Source organism: Eptatretus burgeri, chromosome 10 (assembly GCF_056783735.1).
Source record: "Eptatretus burgeri isolate ZD-2024b chromosome 10, Ebu_testis_v1, whole genome shotgun sequence".
NCBI classification, from domain to species: Eukaryota; Metazoa; Chordata; class Myxini; order Myxiniformes; family Myxinidae; genus Eptatretus; species Eptatretus burgeri.
In genome coordinates this window covers 57,285,283-57,311,412 of record NC_140970.1, presented here as the reverse complement: position 1 = coordinate 57,311,412, position 26,130 = coordinate 57,285,283, and the positions used below count along the sequence as shown (strand labels likewise).

General features: G+C 41.9%; 1 protein-coding gene across 7 annotated transcripts in view; it reads right to left on the bottom strand.

The window, feature by feature from the left end:
- Positions 1–26,130, bottom strand: part of LOC147018638 (sperm motility kinase 2B-like) — a 170,380-nt gene that overhangs the window by 88,665 nt on the left and 55,585 nt on the right. For 4 of the 7 annotated variants that reach the window (XM_085898524.1, XM_085898525.1, XM_085898526.1 and 1 more), the window contains exons 8-12: positions 23,597–23,713; positions 23,360–23,423; positions 22,638–22,777; positions 14,965–15,046; positions 1,645–1,871 (exon numbers count right to left, since the gene is read on the bottom strand). In XM_085898524.1, coding sequence (XP_085754650.1) covers positions 1,645–1,871; positions 14,965–15,046; positions 22,638–22,777; positions 23,360–23,423; positions 23,597–23,713 — 630 coding nt within the window. Of the gene's footprint in view, positions 1–1,210; positions 1,365–1,644; positions 1,872–14,964; positions 15,047–22,637; positions 22,778–23,359; positions 23,424–23,596; positions 23,714–26,130 lie in introns of all 7 variants that reach the window. The other 3 variants (XM_085898523.1, XM_085898521.1, XM_085898529.1) reach the window with 2 other exon arrangements.

The window sequence follows — 26,130 nt, the reverse complement described above, 5'->3', positions numbered from 1 at the left end:
CGACATGCTGTTCATGATTCAGAAGCTCTGCTGGAATTTCATAGCTGGATCTTATGCTTCCTCTTTGGTGTGCAGGTGTCCTGTCAGGACATTCAATATGTGCCGCGAGTGACATCACCGCCCCACGAGAAAACACCGGTGCTGCAGGTGGAGGGGGAGTGTTCCCGGTTTCAGTCAGGACGTTGGAGCCAGAGTCAACAAGTGTAAGGTGTGCAAGGGGTCCGTCGTATCCCCACATATTTCAGCTCATCTTCATTACCAATTATTCATCCCATCATTCTTTGCCAATTACTCACCTCTCCCTTCCACATCGGATGCATGATGCCAGCATATATACTGTGGGGTGTTAAGTCATTGATAAACGAGAGTGGGTCTGTTGTGTCAGAGATAAGGGGGAATGTCCATGTGCTGTAATTGTGGTACACACGTCTTTCCATTGTTTTCTCTGCTTGTAAATACTTGTATCACCTGCCATTGGGAATACTTGGATTTTTGTTCTTGCAACTCATAGCCATTTCTTTAAGAAAGTATCCTTACTTATTCTCTCTGTTCTGACGACGGCATAAGACTGCCGAGGCATTTGGCCAGCTTAGATTCGTTATCCAAGTTCAATCTCAGACGTGGTTACATGACGTTGGTTCTGCTTGGCCGACAGACTAAGGTCTTTTGCATAACTGCTGGTACGGTATCCACTTGGGCTTTTGCATATGGTAACACAACTCTGGGCATGGAATCCCACGGGAAGTTCTGGAGCAACTGGCGATTGTGGTCTCTTAAATACATGCCGTCCTCTTGGAGTTATCCAGAGGTGATGTCCCAAAAACCATCGCATTATATATCGTTTTTGGTCCCATCTCTCAATGGTGAAGAATAACTAAAAGAATTAAAAATTCTCGTATCCGGACTTGGATCTTCACCCAAACCAAATTGATTCATCCTTGTCACACACCCAATCTGTCCATCAAGTTTTGTCCGAATCAATTCATAACTTTTTGAGATATCGGACCATATATAGTTTTTAGCCCACTCATTAGTGAAGAAACATTCAAAAAATTCTCTGATCTAGATTCAGATCTTGAGAAAAATTGAATCAATTCATCCTTGTCGCACAACCAACCTGTCCACCAAGTTTCGTCCGGATCAGTACACAACATTTTGAGATATCGTCCTAACAGACAAACTGACGGGTGAAAACATACACTGCATCCACCTTCAGTGACGGAGGAAACCAGTCTGTAGACCAACGTGGTGTGGAGACACATCCAGGTAGGAAAGTTGTCAACCGTTTGGGGAAATGAGCAACCAGAATGGCAACGTCCAGGTGAACATGTGCACTTGGGGTAAGCTATGAAAGCACAATGACTCTTGGGGAGGAAATTGGAACGAGCAAGTAAAATGATTGAGTTATGAATGGTTAATGGTGGATAATAAAGATCGTGGGTCAGAATTGTGGATGAGAACAGATGGTGGTACACTACTTGCTTGAAATCCTGGAAGAAAGAACCCATTTCTAACAGAAAAGAAACCCATTTTCATGATAATATTCAATGTGCTCGCTTACAAAATGTTCCACCTTACCAACGCAATATAATATTGCATTGTAAAAATCGACTAACCCTAAAAAAAAAACCACAACATAATTACCTGTTCCCTCTGGTTATCGTCCTCATTTTCAATTTCAATTTCAATTTCCTCCTCATTCTCCACCTGCTGCAATTCCCGTTCATTGCCTTCCATTTTTTCTTCCTCTTGTCCCTTCGGTGAAGAGCTTGACGTTGCATCTTTGTCTTCATCCTTATCAGCTAAATGATAAGGTGGTTCCTCATCTTCCTCCATGTTTTCTTTTGCAGGCCAGACGTTGGAAGAAGTTCCTTGAAAGAAAGTTCAATTTGCACAAACATATGGACCTCATGTGTTTTAGTCATGAAAAAGACTACAATTGGAATCCCAAGAGAAGAATTGGAAATTTAATGTTTTGTTGAGTTGAGGTCTAATTTCCCATTGAAAGGGCAAACTTTTAATCTGGATCATGTTGTTGTGACAGTTTTCATTGATGAAGAAGTGAAGACAATTTTTTTGAAAATATTATATGTATTGTTACAGTCACCGGTCCGTCAAGTTGCCTGGTTCAAATCTGATGAGTTGCTTAGCAACGAGCTCAGCCACCCAGCACAGAGATCTCCAGTTGGGTCCCACACCCAGCATCATGCTACCATGCGAATTGAAATCTCCATGCTGGGCGAGTGACAAGCCAAGGCAAACATTGGACAGATCTTATACTTTGTCCGAGTAATCAAATGTCCGCGTGATGCAGAAACCATCGCGGTTCAAGACCATGGCCAATCTCTATCTCAAACAGATTTCCCCCAAACCACAAGATGAAACCACCGCAAGCAAGCAGAACAAGTCGAAGACCAAGTCGGATTCAACAAGTATTGGTGGTGTGGTGTGATGGAAGCACATATATACAAAACAAGCCATCACAATGATAATTCATAATCCCAATAATTAGTTCACCCCTACCGAATATGCACCCTTGAACAGTCCAGGCAAATGAACAGAACCTTAAATAACATATGACTTAAGGCCTCAGACACACATAACAAAATACTCTGATCGCCACAAAGACAAGCAGGGTTTGTTTGGCCCAAAGACGTTTATTTCCTTGAGGTTTGGCAAAATGAAAACACTCCTCCATTTCATCTCGAGCACCGGCACATGACCGGAAATGACCAGTCACATCAGGGATAAAAACCGGACATGTGCCGAGGCTCGAAGTCTATTGGCTTAAGGAAACCTGCTGTGAAGTGGGTAAAATGTCGCCTGAGACCGGGTCTGCTCTTGCTTGTTGCGAAAGTTCGCAGAGTAGATCTAGTTTAATTTTTGGTTGGAAGTGCCTTTCTTCTTTAAAAAAAAAAGTATATATATGTAATTAACCGCTCCTCCCCTCTCTGGAAGCAGAATGTCTGAGTGGAAACAAAAAGGACGGGAATATTCGATGGGATATTGAGGGCATCAGCGTAACATTTATATGAGAAATATTGTTGAGGGGGGTGGGGTCAGGAGGTCCCTCATGAAAACGCCCCTTAATATAATTTACTGGATGATGACGTCGTTGGCATCCAGATCGGGAAAATAGAGTTACACTCGTCAAAAAAGAACATTAAAAAAAAAGAAAAACACATGTAAAGCCAGGAATCCCCCAAAACACAACCAAACAAGTGAGGAAGGAATGACGAGTTAGGAATGACACAAGACAACAGCACAATCCTTTTCCAAATTGCCATCATATCTTTTGACATTTTTCCATCTCGCTCCCTCTATTTGTCCTGCAACTCCGCTGTTGGTGTTCCCCTCCCCCCCCCCCCCCACTTTCCCCACTACTGTTCCTTTTGTTCTGTTGTCCTGAGGATTCAGTGTTCGAGCGCTTCCACGAGCCTAGACTCTGAAAACAAAAAAAAGTCAGAGGTTGGCAACCATTGTGCAAGAAAACCATAAGTAACACACTACGCCGTCATGGATTAAAATCCTGCAGTGCACGCAAGGTCCCTCTGCTCAAGCCAGCGCATGTCCAGGGCCGTCTGAAGTTTGCCAATGACCATCTGGATGATCCAGAGGAGGAATGGGAGAGGGTCATGTGGTCTGATGAGACCAAAATAGAGCTTTTTGGTTCAAACTCCACTCGCCATGTTTGGAGGAAGAAGAAGGATGAGTACAACCCCAAGAACACCATCCCAACCATGAAGCATGGAGGTGGAAACATCATTCTTTGGGGATGCTTTTCTGCAAAGGGGACAGGACAACTGCACCGTATTGAGGGGAGGATGGTTAGGGCCATGTATCGCGAGATATTTTCCAACAACATCCTTCCCTCAACAAGAGCATTGAAGATGGGGCGTGGCTAGGTCTTCCAGCGTGATAACGACCCGAAACACACAGCCAGGGCAACTAAGGAGTGGCTCTGCAAGAAGCATCTCAAGGTCCTGGAGTGACCTAGCCGGTCTCCAGACCTGAACCCAATAGAAAACTTTGGAGGGAGCTGAAAGTTTGTGTTGCCCAGCGACAGCCCCAAAACCTGAAGGATCTGGAGAAGATCTGTTTGGAGGAGTGGGCCAAAATCCCTGCTGCAGTCTGTGCAAACCTGGTTAAGAACTACAGGAAACGTCTGATCTCTGTAATTGCAAACAAAGGTTTCTGTACCAAATATTAAGTTCTGCTTTTCTGATGTATCAAATACTTATTTCATGCAATAAAATGCAAATTAATTATTTAAAAATCATACAATGTGATTTTCAGGATTTTTGTTTTAGATTCTGTCTTTCACAGTTGAAGTGTACCTATGATAAAAATTACAGACCTCTACGTGCTTTGTAAGTGGGAAAACCTGCAAAATCAACAGTGTATCAAATACTTGTTCTCCCCACTGTGTGTGTGTGTGTATATTCTCGTGTATATTCTCATTCTCATTCTCATTCTCATTCTCATTCTCATTCTCATTCTCATTCTCATTCTCATTCTCATTCTCATTCTCATTCTCATTCTCATTCTCATTCTCATTCTCATTCTCTCTCTCTCTCTCTCTCTCTCTCTCTCTCTCTCTCTCTCCATATCCAGACTGTAATTATGTCTGGATGGTGGCGATCACCATATGTCTGGACAGTGGTTATGTCCAGGCAGGGTTTGTCTCCAGACATGTCAAGATGGGAGAGTTTGTCTCTGGACATGTCTGGATGAGAATTTGTGTCCAGATGTGTCTGGATGAGAGTTTGGCTGTGGACATGTCCAGATGGGAGTTTAGTTGTGGACATGTCAAGATGGGAGTTTGCCTCCGGACATGTCAGGGCGGTGTTTTTGCCTGACAAGAGCTGGTATCTGGGTGGTGTTTGTCTCTTGGTGGTATTTATAGTATAATCGTTAGAAAATGGATTTCAGACATCATTTTGTTTCCATCTTCATTGTTATTTCATGCAGAACCATTTTGATGAGACGGTATGAATCATAATTGATGCTTCACCACATGTCTGCCTTCCCTTCCTCTCACCTCTCGCTGCCTTTCCTCACACCCCACCCCCACTTCCCCACTCCCCTCCCTCCTCTCACTCCCACCCCTCCTCGCTCTCCCTCCCTCCTCTCTTTTTCCCCCTCCCTCACCTTTCTTTCCCCCTCCGCACTCTCCCCTACCCCTCTCTATCTTCCCCCCTATTTATTCCCCCCATCCCAGTGTTCCTGTCAGCTATGCGACGGGTGGTACTTGCTAGTTCTACTAATAAATGTCAGTGTGTGTGTGCCTCCTTCATAACTCCAAAACCGTGAAACCTAGTAGCCTGAAACTTTGCAAGCCTACTAAGGGAACTCCAAGGAAGTGCATGAGTGAAAATTGGGTGTTTGGATTAATTAAAACACCCCTTTTGAAGATAATCAACGGCCATATTTAATTATATGCTTAATCAAGCGCATCCTCGGCCATCTCGCACGATATCTGGTCTTAAGGCGATTCCTGGGTTACCTCGCTCGGATCTGAAGCCACCGTATTTTTGGCTTGCTCAACCAAGCCTTGACTTGGAACAGGCCACAATGATTTCTTCAAGATAAAGTTTTGTTTTTTCACTTTCCTCACTCATATTATCAAATGCCTTTGACATAGATGCATATACATTGTTATGTTTGTTGGGTAGATGGAGGAATTTCATCGAAAATGAAGGATTTGATCGAGTAGCATGGTCCGTGGATATGTTGGAGACATCTCGATGTGAATCAAGTTGGGAAACTGTGAGCTTAAGTGTTTCGTGTTACCGCACGGGGTTCGTGCTGTGTTAATATGGGTTTAAGGATAATTTGTCCCAGTATGTGATTGCCCCCCTCCCCCCCCCCGGGACTTTTCCCTATGTTTTTGCATTTCAAGACCGGCGATAAATAGGGATCACATCATTAAAACAACAACATCCGAGCTGCACGTTCCAAGCAGGCAAGAAGCCCCACCTCCAGGAATGACAACTAGCAAACCATGCCCGTGGAATGGACGATTAATGGACATGACGTCAGAGAGAGGAGAAGGGAGATAGGATCGGAGTCAGGATCGAGAAGGTGCGGGACAGAAGTGAAGGAGGAGATGGCAGTTGGAAGAGAAGGACATTACAGCTGGCTTTCCTTCGACACTGCGAAGAAGGCTGCATGATTCTTGCGTTCATCTTGAGGCGAATTTGCTCACATGATGGAGCAAGATGCTGACCATTGACTGTTTGGCTGGGGTCGTGTGAAACTGTGCCTCCGAGCCTCGTGTTGTGTCATCGGGGAAGAAGGTGACACGATTTTGCAAAGAGCAGTGGCATCAGCAATCTCAATCATGAGAAGGAACTTTCACAACAGCTTCTGAGCTCTCCGTGAAGGGACCATTCTGAGCACTGGTGTTGAATATCACCACCCGAACTACCTCCCGTACGCTTACTACTGAGAGAGTGGCTTGGCGCCATTTTGGGCGCATTCTCCTGGGCAGTGACGAGGCGGTTTGGCGAACCTCAAGCTCCAGAAACTCATCTCTGGGAACACAGCTAAGTGCTGGCAGAAAAGGAGGATTCTTCTTTTGTTTATTCTGTTCCCCTTGTCTGCATTAAAGTATGTGTGGAGGCACCTCAAATAGGAATTTAGTTTAACCTCACGTTCCATTTATATTTTTACACATTGAATTATTACCATTGCAAATATTTGATTTATTTTCATTAAACCCCCGTATTTATATAATTTGCATGTGTTGTCTGTCGTGGGTTCGAGAATAAACCCGTGTCCCTCCATTCTCACCACCCTCCCATCACACGCGCTATAATCTCCAAGGATCACATGGTCGCATCCAAGGGAGAAGTTTGGCTATCCTTCCAGGTAGGTTAAACCCCCAGGTCACGACAATATCTTTATGTGTATGTACATATATACATATACATATATATATATACATATACATATATATACATATACATATATATATATACATATACATATACATATACATATACATATATACATATACATATACATATACATATACATATACATATATATATATACATATACATATACATATATATATATATATATCTACATATATACATATATATACATATACATATATATATATATACATATATATACATATACATATATATATATATACATATATACATACATACATACATACATCCGCTTGCAGCGAAAAAAAATTGTCTATTTTCGATTGGTGTTCGCTTTTACGGGATGTAATATAAACGGTTCGTTCAAAGTATGGGAACCGGCACAACATGACGCTTGGAATGGGATCCAGCCGATGTGCGGGCTCGCTGAAGGGCAGTTCATTTTGGCGGGAAATTAGTGGTTTGATCCACGGCCTCTCAGACTCAGACTCTGACTCTCATTAACGTCTATTCACGTCTCCACGTACGACTCGAGACCTTATTTGTGATGGCAGCACCGGCCACCAGCAAATCTCGAGAACATTCTTACCAGGATAAATTTCTGGACCTTGGATTTTACTACGTGGTGGATAAAAGTGGGGCACAGAGGCCTCAGTGTGTGATTTGTTTTGAAGTGCTTTCTACGGAGTCAGGTCAGGTCAGGTATGGGAGCATGTGCCAGAAAAGCGCGTCGCTGCATCCACTTTCCGCCGGTACTCCAGGGGCCTCCGTCTGGCCATCCACCAGGCAGATGCCAGGCCCATCCCCATCTCCTTGAGATGATGGTCAACCTGTTGCAACCATGAGGCACGTGGTCGGCCCACTGGCCTCCTCCACTCATGAGACTCCCTCGCTGAGAGAATCTGGTGAGCAGGATCAGCGTCAGGAAAACGAGCCACATGTCCATACAGTCGCAACTGACGCTCACGGACTATGCAGGTAACAAATCTCATCCGAGTCTCTCTCAGCAACGGCTCGTAGGACACATGGCAGTTATACCCCTCTCTGACAACACCATCCAACGCAGAATTGAATATATGAGTCTGGAGGTAACGGCTCAGGTCGTACAGAAGATCAAGGAATCGCTGTGGCACGCCATACAGTCCACTGATATCACATCGTACGCGCAACTCATCGTCTGGGTCCGCTTCATCAAGGCTGATAACTTTGTCGATGAGCCTCTGCTCATCAAACCATTGGAGGCCACCACCAAAGGCGAGGACATTTTTGGGAAAGTAGAGCAGTTTTATCGTGACCATAATCTGGACTTCGGAGAGTTGCTCGGTTCTACAACAGACGGCGCGCCAGCAATGATAGGAGTGCGTTCTGGATTCAAGGCTAAATTGCTTGAGGTGGCTCCTCAGACCTCCATGGTGCACTGCATGATTCACCGAGAAGCGCTCGCCTCTCGTACTTTGCCAGAAACCTTGCAGAGCGTGCTCTCAGAAGTCGTAAAAATGGTGAATCACATCAAATCGAGCGCCCTCAACACTAGGTTATTCAGGCTATTCTGCCAGGAGATGGATGCCGACCATAAGAATTTACTATTCTACACTCAAGTCAGATGGTTATCTCGAGGAAACCTTCTTCTGTGCATTTACGAGCTCAAAGATGAACTGAAGGAGTTCCTACGCACACAAGGGAAAACGGCATGGGTAGCGTTGCTTGAGTCGGACTCTTGGCTGTCAGAACTGTGCTATCTCGTTGACATCTTTGAACGTCTCAATGTCCTCAACCGCTCCCTCCAAGGCAAAGACGCCAACCTCATGATTTTTCACCACAAAATGAGTGGATTTCTGGCGACTCTAAAATTACTGGCAGACAAAGCAGCTGTTAAGTGCTTCAGCCTTTTCCCCCCATCTGGTGGAGCATCTAACGACCTGCCAGTACGATGATACTGAGCTCGACAGTCTTTCTGGGGAGATAGCACGTCACCTTCGGTCGCTCATTGAACAGTTCAAGCACTATTTCCCTGAGCTGGATGTGCAGTCCTTTTCTGTGGTTCGGGACCCTTTCATGGCTCCACTGGACTCGATTGCTGATGAAGATGATGCAGCACAGGAAGAGCTTGTACAGCTCCAGCAGGATTCAGGAGCGTAGGCTCTTGCGCGGACAAATTCGTTGTTGACATTCTGGTGCAAAATGCTGCCATCGTACCCGATCCTGTCACGGCGCGCCATTAAGGTTCTCATGCCATATCCTTCATCATACTTTTGTGAGCAGTCGTTCTCCACCATGGTGGTGATTAAACAAAGTACAGAAATCGCCTAGAAATGGAGCATGATATGATCTTGGCATTGTCATCTACTTCTCAATGAACAGAGAAGTTGGTTTCTGAAAAACAGGCTCATCCTTCTCACTGATATATCTAAATGTCATTCGGACTAAACTTCTGAAACATTCAACTGTACTATTTGGATACTGTCGGCTATTCTCCGTTTACTCGTATAGCCTGGTGTTGGCGCAGTGGTTAGGGCAGCGGCTTGGGATCCAAAAGGTCCTGAGTTCAAGCCCCGTTGGTCCACTGAATTAATACACCAGGGGGTTGACTCAGCCTGTCATCCTTCCGAGGTCGGCGAAATGAGTACCAGTATACTGGGCCGGTGTATACCCCGGTTAAAATAGGTATACCATATCCCTGTGTCGTAAGAGGCGACCAGGGTTGCGTCAGGAAGGGCATCCGGCGTAAAACGTGCCAAATCACTATGCGGATCATACGGATAATCCGCTGTGGCGACCCCTATCGGGAGCAGCTGAAAGAAGAAGAAGAAGATTCTCCGTTTACTCGTCTATGAAAACATGACGATGGTGAATAAAGTAAACAGTAAATGTTCTTGTGTCAGATGAAATCTTATCTTATATATTATGAATTGGGTTTTGAATCTTTTGGGTCCGCGATGTAGAGAGGTTCTGAAATTGGGTCGCCACTAAAAAAAGTTTGAAAACCACCGAGTTAGATTAACAGAAAAAAATCAGATGATTCCCAAATGCATAAATATTCAAACCATTTGTCAAATTCACCCGAAATCACTTCAGGAGAAAATTATTTATTTGAAAGGTTACAAAATAAGTGTAACAGGTATCGGTGGTTTAACTTAAAAAAATAAGCTCCCCTACTTATCGAAGAAGTTTCAGGTTCAACTCACTTTGTAAACAAACAAGTCAAACATGAAGACCAAGTAGCTTTCCAAAGAAGTTAGACATAAAGTTGTGGAGAGGCACTATTTAGGAGAGGGTTAGAAGAAGATTTGAAAGTCACTCATTATCCCTTTCAGTACGGTGAAATCCATCAATAAGAAGTGGAAGACGTATCATTCCTCCCAGACTCCACCCAGATCAGGTCGCCCATCCAAACTCAGCAGCTGGGCAAGCAGGAAACTGGTTCAGGATGTCACTGTAAATCCAACAAGGCCTTTGAAAGATCTGCAAGGCTTTATGTCTGTCTAAGATGGGGTCAGTGTTCAATCAAAAATATCCCATTCCCTTCACAAAGCTGGTCTCTGTGGATGGGTGGCAAGAAAGAAGCCATTACTGAAAGAGACACATCTAAAAGCTCGTATGGAGTTTGAGAAAAAGCATCTGATGATGCTGCAGGCATGTGGAGGAATGTTTTGTGGTCAAACGAGCCAAAAATTGAACGTTTTGGTCTCAATTAAAAGTGTTACGTCTGGCGGAAGCCGAACTGCACATCACCCAGTTAAGCATGGTGAAGGGCAGCAACATGTTATGGGGCTGCTTTTCATCAGCAGGGATTGGCAAGCACGTCAGACTAGAAGGGACAATGAATGGTGCAACGTTCAGGAGAATCCTTGATGAAAACCTGCTTCAGTCAGAAATGAATCTGAAACTGTGTAGGAGACAATGATCCACAGCACAAAGCCAAAGCCACACTGGAGTGGCTGAATAAGAAGAAAATAAATGTTCCTCAGTGGCCCAGTCAAAGTCCTGACTTGAACTCAATTGAACATTTATGGCAAGACTTGAAGATTGCAGTCCATCGACGATCTCCAAAAACTTGGCAGAACGAGAGAAATTCTGACGTGAATAACAGATGAAGATTTCACCATCTCACTGCAAAGCTGGTAGAGATCTACTCAAGAAGACTCATAGCAGTCATTGCTGTAAAAGGTGCTTCCACCAAGTACTGACCTGAGGGGTTGAATACTTTTGCAACCAGTGAATTTTGATTTGTGCATGTTTTTTTGCAGCTATTCCTGACATTGTAACTTCCTTCAACTATACTCGTTAGTATTTAGTTTTATCTTTTCAGTTATGAATAAAAAAGTTCATTTGGAAAAATTGTTTCTACAAAATTCCTAATTCATCTAAATGTAGCATTCTTGGTAGGGGGCTTCATAATTCATCCAAAAATACTTTCCAGGCCCCTGTAGTATATACTAGCAATCACAACCCGTTACTTCGCTGACGGGTCAATAAAGTGGGGAGGGGGGGAGGGAGAGAGAGAGGGGAGGCAGGTTTTGGGTGATAAGGGGGGAGTGTGGAGGGGACAGAGTGAGAGAAAAGGGTGGGGGAGATGAGGAAAAAAAATACAGGTGAGGGGTGGTGGTGCAGTTAGCAAAGAGAATGATTCATGATGCTTCATAATTGAACACGAAAAAAAAAAGTGTCAGAACAGCTGTACACACATTCCACTTTCTGGAACCCATATATGGACACAACACAACACAACACAACACAACACAACACAACACAACACACACACGACGGTGGATACTTTGAGACCTGGGAGAGATTCGTTTCACCTTCTGAAACCTACATTATATGATTTCATCAAATACACAAAATGAATACACAAAAAAACTTCAGCTTGGTCAATGGATCGTGACCCCTCACTAAAATGAAGGTGGATACTTTGAGCCCGCTCTGGGAGAACTCCATTCCACATTATGTAACCCCATCTGAAGACTGAGTCAGACAGTCAGACAGTCAGAGACAGACAGGCAGACAGACAGACACTACCTTTTATTAGTATAGATTTACCTAAAACGATTCCAGGACCAACACACCACATCCACTTATTTATTTATTTCCCATAAATGATTTCACGACTGACACACCACATCCAATTATTTATTTATTTAACTTAAACAATTCCAGGATCGACATACGACATCCAATTATTTATTTATTTTCTGTAAACGATTCCACGACTGACACACCACATCCAATTATATATTTATTTTCTGCAAACGATTCCACGACCGACACACCACGTCCAATTATTTATTTATTTAACTTAAACAATTCCGGGATCGACATCCAACATCCAATTATATATTTATTTTCTGCAAACGATTCCACGACCGACACACCACATCCAATTATTTATTTATTTAACTTAAACAATTCCGGGATCGACATCCGACATCCAATTATATATTTATTTTCTGTAAACGATTCCACGACTGACACACCACATCCACTTATTTATTTATTTAACATAAACAATTCCAGGATCGACATACGACATCCAATTATTTATTTATTTACCTTAAACGATTCCAGAACCGACACAACACGTCCAATTATTTATTTATTTAACTTAAACAATTCCAGGATCGACATACGACATCCAATTATTTATTTATTTACCTTAAACGATTCCAGGACCGACACACCACCTCCAATGATTTACTTATTTACTGTAAACTATTCCAGGACTGACACTTTCGACACTTATTGAGTCGGGACGATATCCGATCCTAAAAAGCGAAGTAATATTTTGATGAAATACTTTATTAGTCCGTGAAAGTAGATCGTGGAAAATCGTCTCATATAATGCAATAAATCGCTCTAATACAAACTCCTAATTTGAAAACTATAACACTCACAAAAGTGATGTCCACAACGATTCGTAGCAATTATGAACAAGCATTCAAATGAATGCATTGAATCGTATCGCTCAATGAAGCTGGTTCCCTGAAATAAATATTGCAGAAAATCCACAATTTTTTTTTTAACGTCCATTTTTATTTTTTACCAGATTTGGTTTGATTCCCTGAAGAGGACCTCGCGAAACATCCGGAAAAATAGACATGTCTGACAGCCGCTATGGATCGGCAGTCCCTCTGGGGGACAGGGTGTGAGGTCTTGCAGTGAATGCGTTAAATCATATAGCTCAATGAAGCTGGTTAATTTTGTTACGTTCCTAAATTTTTGTTTACTCAATATAATTCTCCAAACAGTAGAAAAAGATAAGTTTAATGCTTTGGAAATTACACATTTTCTTGTGTATGTAATGGAGGAACCTGGCTTTGCTTGTTTGAAGTAAATAGGTATATCGGCTTGGTTATAAGACTCGTTATTTCTTTAAATTATCAGATTTCACAATAGATTTCGACATTTATTTAGTCCGGACGATATCCAATCCTAAAAAGTGAAATAATATTTCGATCAAATACTTCAATTCGGCCGTGAGAGATGATTGTAGAAAATCGCCACATAATGCATGAAATCACTCCAAGCTCCAAATTTGAAAACTTATAATCCTAACAAAAAGGATGTATACAATGGTGCGAAGCTATGATGAACAGGCATTCGATATGAGTGAGGAAAGTGAAAAACAAATGATCGTTAATAAATCGTTGCGGCCTGTTCCAAGTCAAGACATGGTTGACAGAAATCATGGCAGCTTCAGACCATCCATCCATTGGGACCATACTCTGTGCAGAGCGTTGGTGTTGCCGAAGCAGTCTCGTTGGCTATTGCCAACAATCCCGGACGGATCGCCACTTCGACACAGTATATCAGCATGCTGGCACTCATTTTGCCGACCTCAGAAGGATGACAGGCAGCATCAACCCCAATGGTATTAATTCAACAGCCAAGTGGGATTTGAACTCAGGATCCGAGGATCCCAAGCCCACCACCCTAACCATCAAGCCAACACCAGGCAGCTTCAGACCCTGCGAGGTTACCCAGGAAACACCTTAAGACCCCAGACAGCGAGTTGGCCGAAGATCGCCTGATGATGGACATAATTAAATAAAGCCGTTAGTTATCTTCAAAAGGGGTGTTATAATTAACCCAAACACCCAATTTTCACTCTTGCACGTCATTGGAGTTTCCTTCATATGCATGCAAAGTTTCAGGCTGATAGGTTTTATAGTTTTGGAGTTATGGAGGACACACACACACACACACACACACACACACACACACACACACACACACACACACACACACACACACACACACACACACACACACACACACACACACACACACACACACACACACACACACACACACACACACACACACAGCCTTTTATTAGTCCAGATGGATAGGTGCATGTTATGTACTGCTCGTTTTACTTATTAGCATACCTGGACTTTAGTCTGGTGAGATTGTGAGTGAGTGAGTGAGTGAGTGAGTGAGTCTGTCCATAAACACTTCAGTCACTTTTGCTTGAACCAAACATACGGTTTTGATGAAACTTGGCCACAAGCTTCATATCTGATGTCGAACGAAGTTGTATTGACCACATTAACATCTGTGCTCATTAAGGGTGTGTACGCTGGAAGGGGGTGTTGTTTGACCCCCCAAAATAGGTATTTGCTCTTCTCCGAAACTGCACACAATTTTGATTAAACTTGACCACAACCTTCATCACCCATGATGTACCAAAGTGTATCGACCACATCAAAATCTAAAGTAAGGATTCAGAGAAATTATCCAAATGCATGAGAGCAATGGCACTCTTCCAGTATGCTCAGGTTGGTCTGGACACATCTTTCTGGAGCCCAAACCAACCAACCTGAGTCCTTAAAAATATAATAAACTCGTCACTACTCATTTCATTCAATGAACATTGATCAACAAAGCTAAACATGGATCAACAAAGCTGAACATGGATCAGCAAAGCTGAGCATGGATCAACAAAGCTGAACATGGATGAACAAGGGTGAACATGGATCAGCAGTGCTGTCCTAAGAAAATAAATTGATGACATGCATGTACCAAAGGGGTTTTTTGCTCTTCTTAATGCTGATATTCCTACCTTGACGTTTCAGATAACATTGAAAAGGTCTTTGAAGAAAATGCCGAATGCGTTGAAAGAAAATCGTGTTCTTTCGTTCTGCCTGCAAGACAGTATAATATATCACAGAATCACTTTATCATGTGAATGTAATTAGCTCTGCACACACATCGCTTGGTACACACGAAGCACAGAATTTGTTACTCATGCCATTGTGATTAATCATATCTAAATTCCATTCAACACTGAACGAACATAAAAACCAAACACATACCACACAAACGACACAAATAACAAGAACAAAAAGAGCAATCAGAGATTACAGACCCTCACCAAGACTTCTTTTGTGCGGTGTATTTTGTGTGGCGTTTATGTAACGGTGCGTTACGTAATTAATAAGAGACATAATTAGAACTGCCACTATATAACTACTGGCAGTGATCACTGGGTTCCAAGACGTCCCACTTTGATGCAACCCCCACTTTGATTGGACACCTGCCCTGACCCATGATGTTTTTTTAATTACTATTATTCAATTGAATTCAGAATGGGATTAAAATAAATTCAATTCAAATCAAATGGAAGACCAAATAGGTGCAGTCCTGCATTGGAGAAATCAGAAGGAACCCAAACAAGCACAAAACAATGATGAAGTCATCAGGAGGAAACTAGATAGGATTTGCATTTCAGCTGCGACTTACCCTCAAACCCATCCAGGCACAGCCAAGTGAGCCTTATTCAATTTATTTTTTAACAAAATAAAATAAGAACCAAGATCAAAAAATTAAATAACTCCGGCTGCCAGACCATGTGTCCCCGATCAAGATGAAATTTAAAACGTGTATTCCCCATCACCACTGGGTCATAATTTTGAAGTTTCACTTCGATTGATGAAGTGGTTCCAGGGAAAACATTTGAGCCATTCCATCTGAAATCACCAAATTTAAGAAAATGTTCCCAGTTGACCCCTCAGATTTACTTTAAACTTTCATAAGATAGTTCCCAGGTATGAAAATGAAGCTGCGTCAAATTTTAGGTCCATATATGCGGTCAACTCCGAGATATTGAGGGTGAAAATGTGGTTGTGGCCCTATTTTTATGGTCGTTGCGAGCATCACAAAATGAACGGCTACTTTTAAACTCCCACAACTTTTTAAATATTAATGCTAGAGCCTTGAAATTTTCAGAGATAATTCTTGTATAACTGCTCTGTCAGGCCTAAGTCACATTTGGCACGGCGGCCGTAGGGTCTACAAAATCCATGGCCACTAGCAATTATAGGGCGGCCGCAGTATTTCCACGGTCACACAATGTAGCAGTCACATTGTTTTTATTTTTCGGGGAGCCGCACGGGGTATTTAGAAATTGTGGAGACCAAAAACGTGGGGGTGCCGTACGGTCTTTGATTTGATGTCGCACGGTGACCTGAATTTCGGGGAAAAATGAAAATTTTCAATTTTTGAGGGATCATGACTGTATTATATATGATTGATTAAGAAAAGTAAACATGTATTTGAATACTACTACCATACAGTTATTACACTAAAAAATTTCAAGCTACTGGGATGGGTCAATAAAAATATATGGGTTCTCAAAGTTGGGTCTTCATACAAAACCAACATTTTTTTTTCTGCATTTCAACTGATCAGGTCATAAAAATTAATAGAGGTATACTCCGTTTTAATCGGGTGTAGTGGCGTGCGCCTGCAATCCGGCTACTCGGAGGCTTGGGTTGGAGGATCGCTTGAGGACGGGGCTCTGCGCTGGGCCCGCTATGAGAGGGTGTAGGGCAGCCCGGAATCATGGCGAAACCCAATCCTTATCCCTGTGTCGTAAGAGGCGATCAGGGTTGCGTCAGGAAGGGCATCCGGCATAAAACCTGTGCCAAATCAGTATGCGGATCATAACAGATGATCCGCTGTGGTGACCCCTAACGGGAGCAGCAGAAAGAAGAAAATACTCCGTTTATGTTTGTTTCTTACAGAGCAGTTATAGAAGAATAATCTCTGAAAATTTCAAGGCTCTAGCATTAATATTTAAAAAGTTGTGGGAGTTTAAAAGTAGCCGTTCATTTTGTTATGCTCGCAACGACCATAAAAATAGGGCCACAGCCACATTTTCAACCCTCAACATCTCGGAGTTGACCGCATCTATGGACCTAAAATTTTACGCAGCTTCATTTTGATACCTGGGAACTATTTTATGAAAGTTTAAAGTAAATCTGAGGGGGTCAACTGGGAGGCCTCCGATGATATGAGGTGGAATGACACATTTAATATTTTTCTTTAATCCAATATGGTTGCCAAACCACGTGACCAATTATTCTTGAGTAAACTCATACACATATGCCTTGGGGAACATTTATGTGGTTTCTCCTCGATCTGTCCACACATTCTGGAAAAGATTTTTTATGTTTTAGGGTATATCCAATATAGCTGCCAAAGCACATGACCAATGACATATGTGTGACCCTTTTGTTCCTCATGGATAGGTGGTTGTATGTGCAAAGTTTGGCCTTGATCTGTTCAGCCATTTCAGAGATTTTTGAAGGATTTTTTTTACAAAAAAAAAATATGGCTGCCGAATCAAATGACTGATGATGTCAACAAAATTTTTTGTGGACTATTTTATCCCGAGATGACCCGAAAAATTTTCGTACTGATTGGATGTAGCATTCTGCATATGCAATTATGATGCCATAACGAGGCACCTTTAACATCATAAAAAAATCACTTATTCCCCATGAGGAGTTCTTGCCATATGCCAAGTTTCAATTATTTTTGGTGCAATTTCAGAGATCCAAAGTTTTTCCATTTTTCCAACATAGCTGCCACATGATGTGACCTATGATGTCATAATTATCATTAAAACATTCGACATGAGTAGTCGCACTGATTGGTGAAAATTTCGTCTCAATCTGACAAGCGGTTGTGGAGAAATACACAATTTCTGTGCGGACAAATAAATAAACAAACAAGAAGACATCGTGCTGAGCACCAAACTTGCAAAATCCATAAAACAAATTTGACCTCAAAAATAATTGGTGGTTGAATTCAGTGACCAAATATACAACTCCTCTTCAAATTTCAAGACAATCGGATGAAAATTGAGGATTTTAGAAATCTCACCTAAGTTGTTGAGCTTTGGCCTATGTTGACCTTTTGACCTCAAAAACAATAGGCTTCTTCTTTATGACAAACTACCATGTCGTGAAGTTTCGTGAAGATCGGTTTAAAATTGTGACCTGTCAGTGACAAACAGATAAACAGACAGACAGACAGACAGACAAAATCGACTGACCAATATGCTTGAAAAATCTTCGATTTTGTAAGTGACAAACAGAAGGACCCAATTGCAATACCCTCTCCTTCGGTGAGGGTAATAAAACTATTTGTTGGTCAAGTTTAAAAACTACAGGCTGTGTGACAATTAAAAGCTTCAACACACAAAAATATTTAGATGAAAAAAATCCAGTACTCTGACCTATTTTTTCTTTATAGGAGCAAGGTCGAACTGATCGTGTGACAAACAACAGAGTAATGAACGGACAGGAAAAGAGGATAGGTAGGAGGGAGGCTGGTTGGCCTGGGCACATCATGGCTCTGTGCCTTCCTCTTTGACTTGGTTGACTGGAGAGTTTCAAGTGCCGTGTGTCCCACTCATTGGCAGGCAAGACCTCACCACGTCACCCCTGATCCTCATCCACCAATTTACTTTTATGAACACTTTCACTTGCAATTATTTTGTTCAATTTCCTCCCATTATGATAATCTCTACATCATCCTGTGTGTATACAACCATGATTATCCCGACATCATCCTGCACCACCTCTAGGCGAGGAAGCGTATTACAAGTCTCCATCATTTTCAATGCAGTATTCCTGTCTCTACCATTTTCCAGTGCAGTGAGGTGTTTTGAATGATAAGCGGTTGGTATGTTTTCATTCATGCATGTAACGCAACCCAGGTTGTTTTTTTGCCTATACAGAGATGTCAGTTGCCTATACACCGCCCAAATAAAGGTATGCGTCAGAGACGTGTAGCATAGTTGGAACAAGATCGCCCGTCGGGCTGGTCCACTGCTAGTATACAAAATTGAGGCTCGTGATCACGCTGTTTTTATCATCACAAAATGAAATATCGTCGCATCCACCCATTATGGCATTGAGTAAACATCCTACAATCAAGGATGAAAAACAGAAGAGGGTGGTTTTGACTTTGCATGAGAAGATTGACATTTGCAAGAGATTGCAGAAGGGGGAAAATAGGAATTTGCTGATGAAGGAGTACAATGGAGGCTCCTCTACCATCTACAACATGAAGGCACAAAAATAAAAGTTACTGCATTTCACTGCAAGTTCGGAGACATGTAAATCGGTCGAAAAGCGGAATACTCAACATAAACCTAAACTGGAGCAGTTATAGAGAGCGTGTTATGCAATTGGTTTCCACCAAATCATTCCGAAGGTATCACTGTCTCTGGGACACTTCCACTCGGAAAGGCCAAATATTTTTTTATAATGAAATGCATCCAAATGAACCCTATGCCTTTTCTGATGGCTTGCTCTCCTGCTTCAAACTCTGTCATGGAATAAGACTTGATGTATCGGGTGAGAAGAAATCGGTGGTCCATGAATCAGCAGAAAAATACTACAAGTCCTTTAATAAATTAGTGGAAGAACATGAATAGTCACCAGATCAAATATACAACGTGGATGGGATGGACCTTTTCTGGCAGTGTTTGACTTGCTGGTGCTGGTGAAACAAGTGCTTCAGGGTTTAAACAAAATAAAGATCGAGTGACTGTGCTTATCTGTGCTCACCTGTGCTAATACCGCCGTGACTCATCGAGTGAAACTTTTCGTGATCTGTAAATCTAATTGGCCAAAAGTGTTTCAAGGTTAAACAAATTTCCCAGTAGAATACAAAGCGCAAAGTAATACTTGGATGGACAAGGAAATTTTCCATCACTGATTCCATCACACATGCAGAAAAAAAAATATCATAGCAGACATAATGACTGAAGGTAAAGAATGCTACCTCCACAAACCCACGGTGGAAGCTCAGTGATGATGACACACAAGATAGGGTTGAAGTGGACAAACAAGTTGAAGTGACGGAAGTTTTAAGTGATTCCGAACTTATGTACAGTACACTTCATCCACAGAAACCCAAGCGAAAATGACAAAGAATCAGAAAAAGATGTTTGTGAAGAGGTAAAAAAAATAACATGGGCTAATGCTGCTTCAGCATTCGATACTTTAATCCAATTCACAGAGAGGCAGCCTTGTTATTGAGCACAGGAATTTGTGCAGTTGCACATTGTGCACTCTACTTTTATACAAAAAAGGCTTAAGTCAGAAAAGCAAGCAAATATCCAGAATTTCTTGAAATATCGCAAAGAAGTGCAACAAGAACCCAAGGAAGTGCAACAAGACCCCAAGTACTAACCAGCACATTGCACTCACTGCACCTCTAAAGTCTAGCAGGTACCGGATAACAAAGCTTTACTGTCATTCAATTGAAATTAAAGAATGCTTTTAAAAGTCGTATTGAAAAACTCCATAAGTTTAGTGCCGCTGATGGTGTCTTATACACCACCTTATTTAAAATGTCCAATTACTGCTTAACGGAAGGGCTTTGAAAGCGTCAAAAAGGTGATTTGTGTTCTGCAATGTTCAAGTGTATAATTCAAGGAAAATAAAAAAGACTTTAAGGATTGCAGAAAAATAATTTGGACGTTTACTTACCACTATCGACAATATTGTCTTGTACACCACCTTATTTAACAACTTACATAAGTTATGTATGCCTGATGTATGTGTCCTTTATGATGTCCCTAAAAACAGTAAGTTTGCTGTTTGAAATGACTCCATTTTGTTTGACTGTCAGACAGGCAGAGTAAAAATATTATCTTACTCCTCTATGCGCATGTGCAATTGGAATGAATTCAGAGCCAAAGTACTGCTCAACTACAGGTTTGTTTTCTGGTTCATGTTCAGATATGTGTTCAAAGTTAACATTCAATTGAAATGAAGTTGTTCCTCGACAGATAGGACAGACAGACAGACAGAAGTGAACCAATTGCTTAGCCCCACTTTTCGCATTGCATACGTGGAGTAAATACAAAATTAGTAAAGCCATTAAAACTCCGATATGTGAAAACAAACCATTTTCACATCACACAGAAAACAACGCCATTTTCATAACGATATAACAAGTTTCTTACATCCGTCACTGAAGGTGAAGGAGGTTATGTTTTTTCATCCCTCTTTGTCTGTTTGTTAATTGCAAAATCGAAGATTTTTCAAGTGTATTGGTCAGTCGATTTTGTTATTCTGTCTGTCTGTCTGTCGATGGCCTACAGGTAGCAACTTTAAACCGATCTTCACAAAACTTCACCTCATTGTAGAGTTTGTCATAAGGAAGAAGCCCATTGTTTTGAGGACAAAAGGTCAACATCGGCCAAAGGTCAACAATTTAGGTGAGATATATAAAATCCTCAATTTTCATCCGATTGACCTGAAATTTGAAAACGATTTATATTTAAGGTCACTGAATTCAATTAGTCAATTATTTTAAGGTCAACATAGACCAAAACAAAAGGTCAACATCTTTGGTGAGATTTATAAAATCCTCAATTTTCATCCGATTGACTTGAAATTTGAAGAGGATTTATATTTAATGTCACTTAATTCAACCTACCAATTATTTTAAGGTCAACATAGACCAAAACAAAAGGTAAACAAAAGCCAAATGTCAGCAACTTAGGTGAGATTTTATAAAATCCTCAATTTTCATCCCATTGACTTGAAATTTGAAGAGGATTTGCATATCAGGTCAATGAATTCAACCACCAATTACTTTTGAGGTCAACATAGATCAAAAGGTCAACATAGGTCTAAGGTCAACAACTAAGGTGGAATTTCTAAAATTCTCAATTTTCATCCGATTGACTTGAAATTTGAAGACGATTATATTTAATGTCACTTAATTCAACCTACCAATTATTTTAAAGTCAACATAGACCAAAACAAAAGGTCAACAAAAGCCAGAGGTCAGCAACTTAGGTGAGATTTTATAAAATCCTCAATTTTCATCCGATTGACTTGAAATTTGAAGAGGATTTACATTTCAGGTCACTGAATTCAATGAGCCAATTATTTTTGAGGTCAACATTGGTCAAATTCCTGAAATTGTCAACTTTCATCTGATTGAATTGACATTTGAAGAGGAGTTGCATATTTGGCCATTGAATTCAACTACCAATTATTGTTGAAGTCAAATTTGTTTTTTGGATTTTGCAAGTATCCTGCTTGGCATGACATATTTTTCTTGCTTGTTTGTTTGTCTGTTTGTCTATCTGTCTTTCCCCAGGCTATCTCAAAATGTTGTGGACAGATCCGGATGAAATTCGGTGGGGAGGTTAAGCATGCGACAAGGACAAACTGATGACATTTTGGTGAAGATCCGGATCAGGATCTGACTACAAGAAATTTTTAAGCGATTCTTCACCATTGAGAGATGGGGCTGAAAACGATATATAACATGTTATTTCAAAAAGTTATTGGGCCCAATATTTCTCATGGATCAGGCATTACATGGTGGAGGTATGTGCTCTACCGAGTGCCCCATTCTTTATAAATAAGTTGCACCTCAGCATCATAACAACATCTTATTGGTAATTTCACTCACCACAGAAACCCGATCACTTTGACCATCATCCTCAATTTTCATGACCTGTTTTTCCGCCTTCTGTTCATCATTTTCCTGAAACATTTCAGCCTCTTGGTCTTCAAGGAAAGAAGTCGAAGCAACATCTTGAATCTCGCCATCTAAACATCAAAATGAGAGAAGAGAAGTGCTCATAAATTAAGCTATTAATAGATTACATGAACAAAAAAAAAAAAAAGAGTTAACTGGAATGAAAGTGTGCATTGTGAGTTATAAACATGAACCAGTCAATCCTGTGAATCTGATTTGGTAATCGGCATAATAAATGACATGACATTTTGTGGTGGTTTGAATTTTTGTTTGAATAAGTAGGGTGAGCGTTTGTCGGGCTGTCCCAATCGGTGAGGATTCCTTGTTAGGAGATTGAAGGAATGTATTTCAGGGTGAACAGGTTAGCATGCGAAATACATTCGAGTCTATGCAACAATCCTCACCCGACACTAAAGGCAGAGTGGAATGATTCTGTGTAATAATTTGAGACGTGGTTTTACTGCTGCTTTAATTATACTGAATCTAAATCTGCCAATCAATGGATATTATAAACTTTTCCCAACACATGAAATCATAGAATTTTCTGGAATACATAAAATTGTTATATATATATATATATATATATATATATACATATACATATACACACACACACATTGGTAAAGTGAAACATTTGAGATGATTGTTTTTACCTTCCTCTGTGAGATCCTGCACCGTTTCAGAATCCCCGATAATCCATGGATGGTAAATAATGTCCTGAAAAACACAATTCTGTACATGTACCAGCTGAAATTGAATGAGTTAAACACCCCCATCTTTATCCATGTGCAAAACCTCAAAAGCACACCACACCAGGATTTGGTGAGTTTGTAGAAGAGTTTTAATACAAACCCAAAAATTTATAACTTTGTTGTGAAACAGCCACCCACCTTCATTGAGAGCCGCATGTCTGGGTTGACAGAAAGCATGGATTTTAAAAGAGATGTGCAGGATTGTTCAATTTTGTCTGGGGGGTTGTAATCTACATGTTTACAATCCATCATTTTCTGGGGAGGGCATAAACAGGGGTGGGAGGGGAAGAAAACGATTCGGAACATAATCAGTCACCATTTCTCAACTCTCGTGAAATGGATCTCTAGAAGAAGCCATCAAAACTGTTACAAAATAGTACAAAATATAATTGTGCTGTCAGTGAAAGCTGAGTGCATCGTTTCATCAGGGTATTATAATCCAATAACAACCTATAATTGTCAGGCAGCATTTTACCAGATAACTGGAGCAGAAGCTGAAAGGGCTTTTTGAAGTAGTAAAATAATTGTTTTTCGCAAAAAATAATTCAGGGCAGTTGATCGAAGAAAGTGTGTTTGGGTGTGGTGTCCAAGTGGCTTGATAAATATCACAATGAACTTTTGCCAAGGCTGTCAAAGTCATCAGAGAGAGCTTTGGAATTCACAACTGAAGATAAGAGAGCCAAGCAGTGCCAGATATGCAGTCATTGGCCTCGTTGAAAGATAGAAGTTACAGAGAATTTGCATCAGAGGGGCAGGAGAGAGAGAAACATGTGAACCGAGAGGGGTAATGGCTGAGTGATGGATTTTTGTGTGGCTCATCCAGAAAGAGGGAATCGAGAGTCTTCTGCATGTGAACTGGGACTGACCTTGCAACTCCATTCCCTAACTTCAAATCAACTTCACACTTCTGCACATTGATCGTTCCTAATGGTCAGTACCATTGTAATCTGGTGCCTTGTTGTGGTCTCGGTGACGACTTCAAAGCAGGCATCTCCTCACTGGCTGCATCAAGATGGAAGCCAGCCTGTTCTTTAATTCTCTCCTCACCCATTGTCAGTATGCATAGTCCTTAAAAGCATGCAGTCCCGAATTCAATGTCAATCAACTCGATCTCTGCATCATGTTCATCTGCACACAATGGTGATACAAATTTCTCCCTCTGAGGACATTTTGCAATGTGACTGGCCAGTCGGATTCCTGTGCGCATCCACGGGACAAGCTCTTTTGGAGCATGCTCACAGCCAACCCTTCAGGTCAGGTCAGGTAACGGAGCATGCGCCAGAGCAGCACGTCGCTGCGTCCACTTTCCACCAGAACTCCAGGGGTCTCAGTCTGGCTATCCCCCAGGCAGATGCCTGACCTATCCCCCATCTCCTTGACATGCTGATCAACCTGCTGCAACCACAAGGGACGTGGTCGGTCCAATGGCCTCCTCCACTCACGAGGCACCCTCGCTGAGAGAATCTGGTGAGCAGGATCAGCATCAGGAAAATGGGCCACGTGTCCATATAGCCGCAGCTGACGATCACGGACTATGCAGGGAACAAATCTCATTTGAGCCTCTCTCAGCAACCGCTTGTTGGATACAACGTCCGACCAGCGGTAGCCAAGGATTCTCCAAAGAGACCTGGTACCAAAGGAATTAATCCTTGGTTAGAGTCCAAGTCTCACATCCATACCGCAAGACTGGAAGCACCAAGGACCAGAACACTCGGCCTTTCGTCCTCCCACACAGGTACCAGCAGCGCCAAACCCAATGATCCAGTGAATCCATGACTCCCCAGGCTCGACCCAAATGTCTGTTGACCTCTGGCTCACAGCCAGCAGAGACATGAATATCACTGCCAAGGTAAGCGAATCTCTCCGTGACTTCAACATCCTTGCCACAAACAGGTACAGAGAAGATAGCAGTCTCCAAGATGTCATTGAAAGCCTGGATCTTAGTTTTGACCCAGGAAACCCATAATCGCAGCAGCTCCGACACCTCATTCAGCACCTCGAGGGCCCCCAAAAGAATATTTAGAATCTCCGCAAAGATGACTGCATCATCTGTGAAATCAAGGTCAGAGATCTTGACATTCCCAAACAATGCACCGCAGCTTGATCTCTCCGACATCCTCCTGAGAATCCAGTCCATACAAGTGCTGAAAAGTGTGGGAGTCAGTACACACCCCTGACAAACTCCAGTAACAACTGCAAATAAGTCAGAGATGGTATCACCACATCTCACAGCAGTCTCAGTCCCAGAGTATAGTTCAGACATCAGATTGATCAGTTTTGGTGGCACCCCACGAAGATCAAGAATCCTCCAGAGGGCATACCGATTCACTGAATCAAACACTTTACAGAAATCAACATAGGCTGCAAACAGCCTCTGCCAAAACTCTCGTCTGCGTTCAGTGAAGACCCGAAGAGCAAGGATAAGGTCAGTCGTTGACCTCTTCAGTGTAAAGCCTGACTGCTCTGGACACTGGCGCTCAAGCACATGGTGGCGAACCCTATCAAGAATGATCTGAGCAAAGACCTTGCCTGGCACTGAGAGCAGCATCACCCCTTGGTAGTTGTTCCAGTCTTGGCGATCACCCTTCCCTTTCCAGAGAGACAACAAGGCCCCTCTTCCAGTCAGTTGGGATGACGCCTGTGTTCCAGGCAGAGCACAGAATGGCATGCAA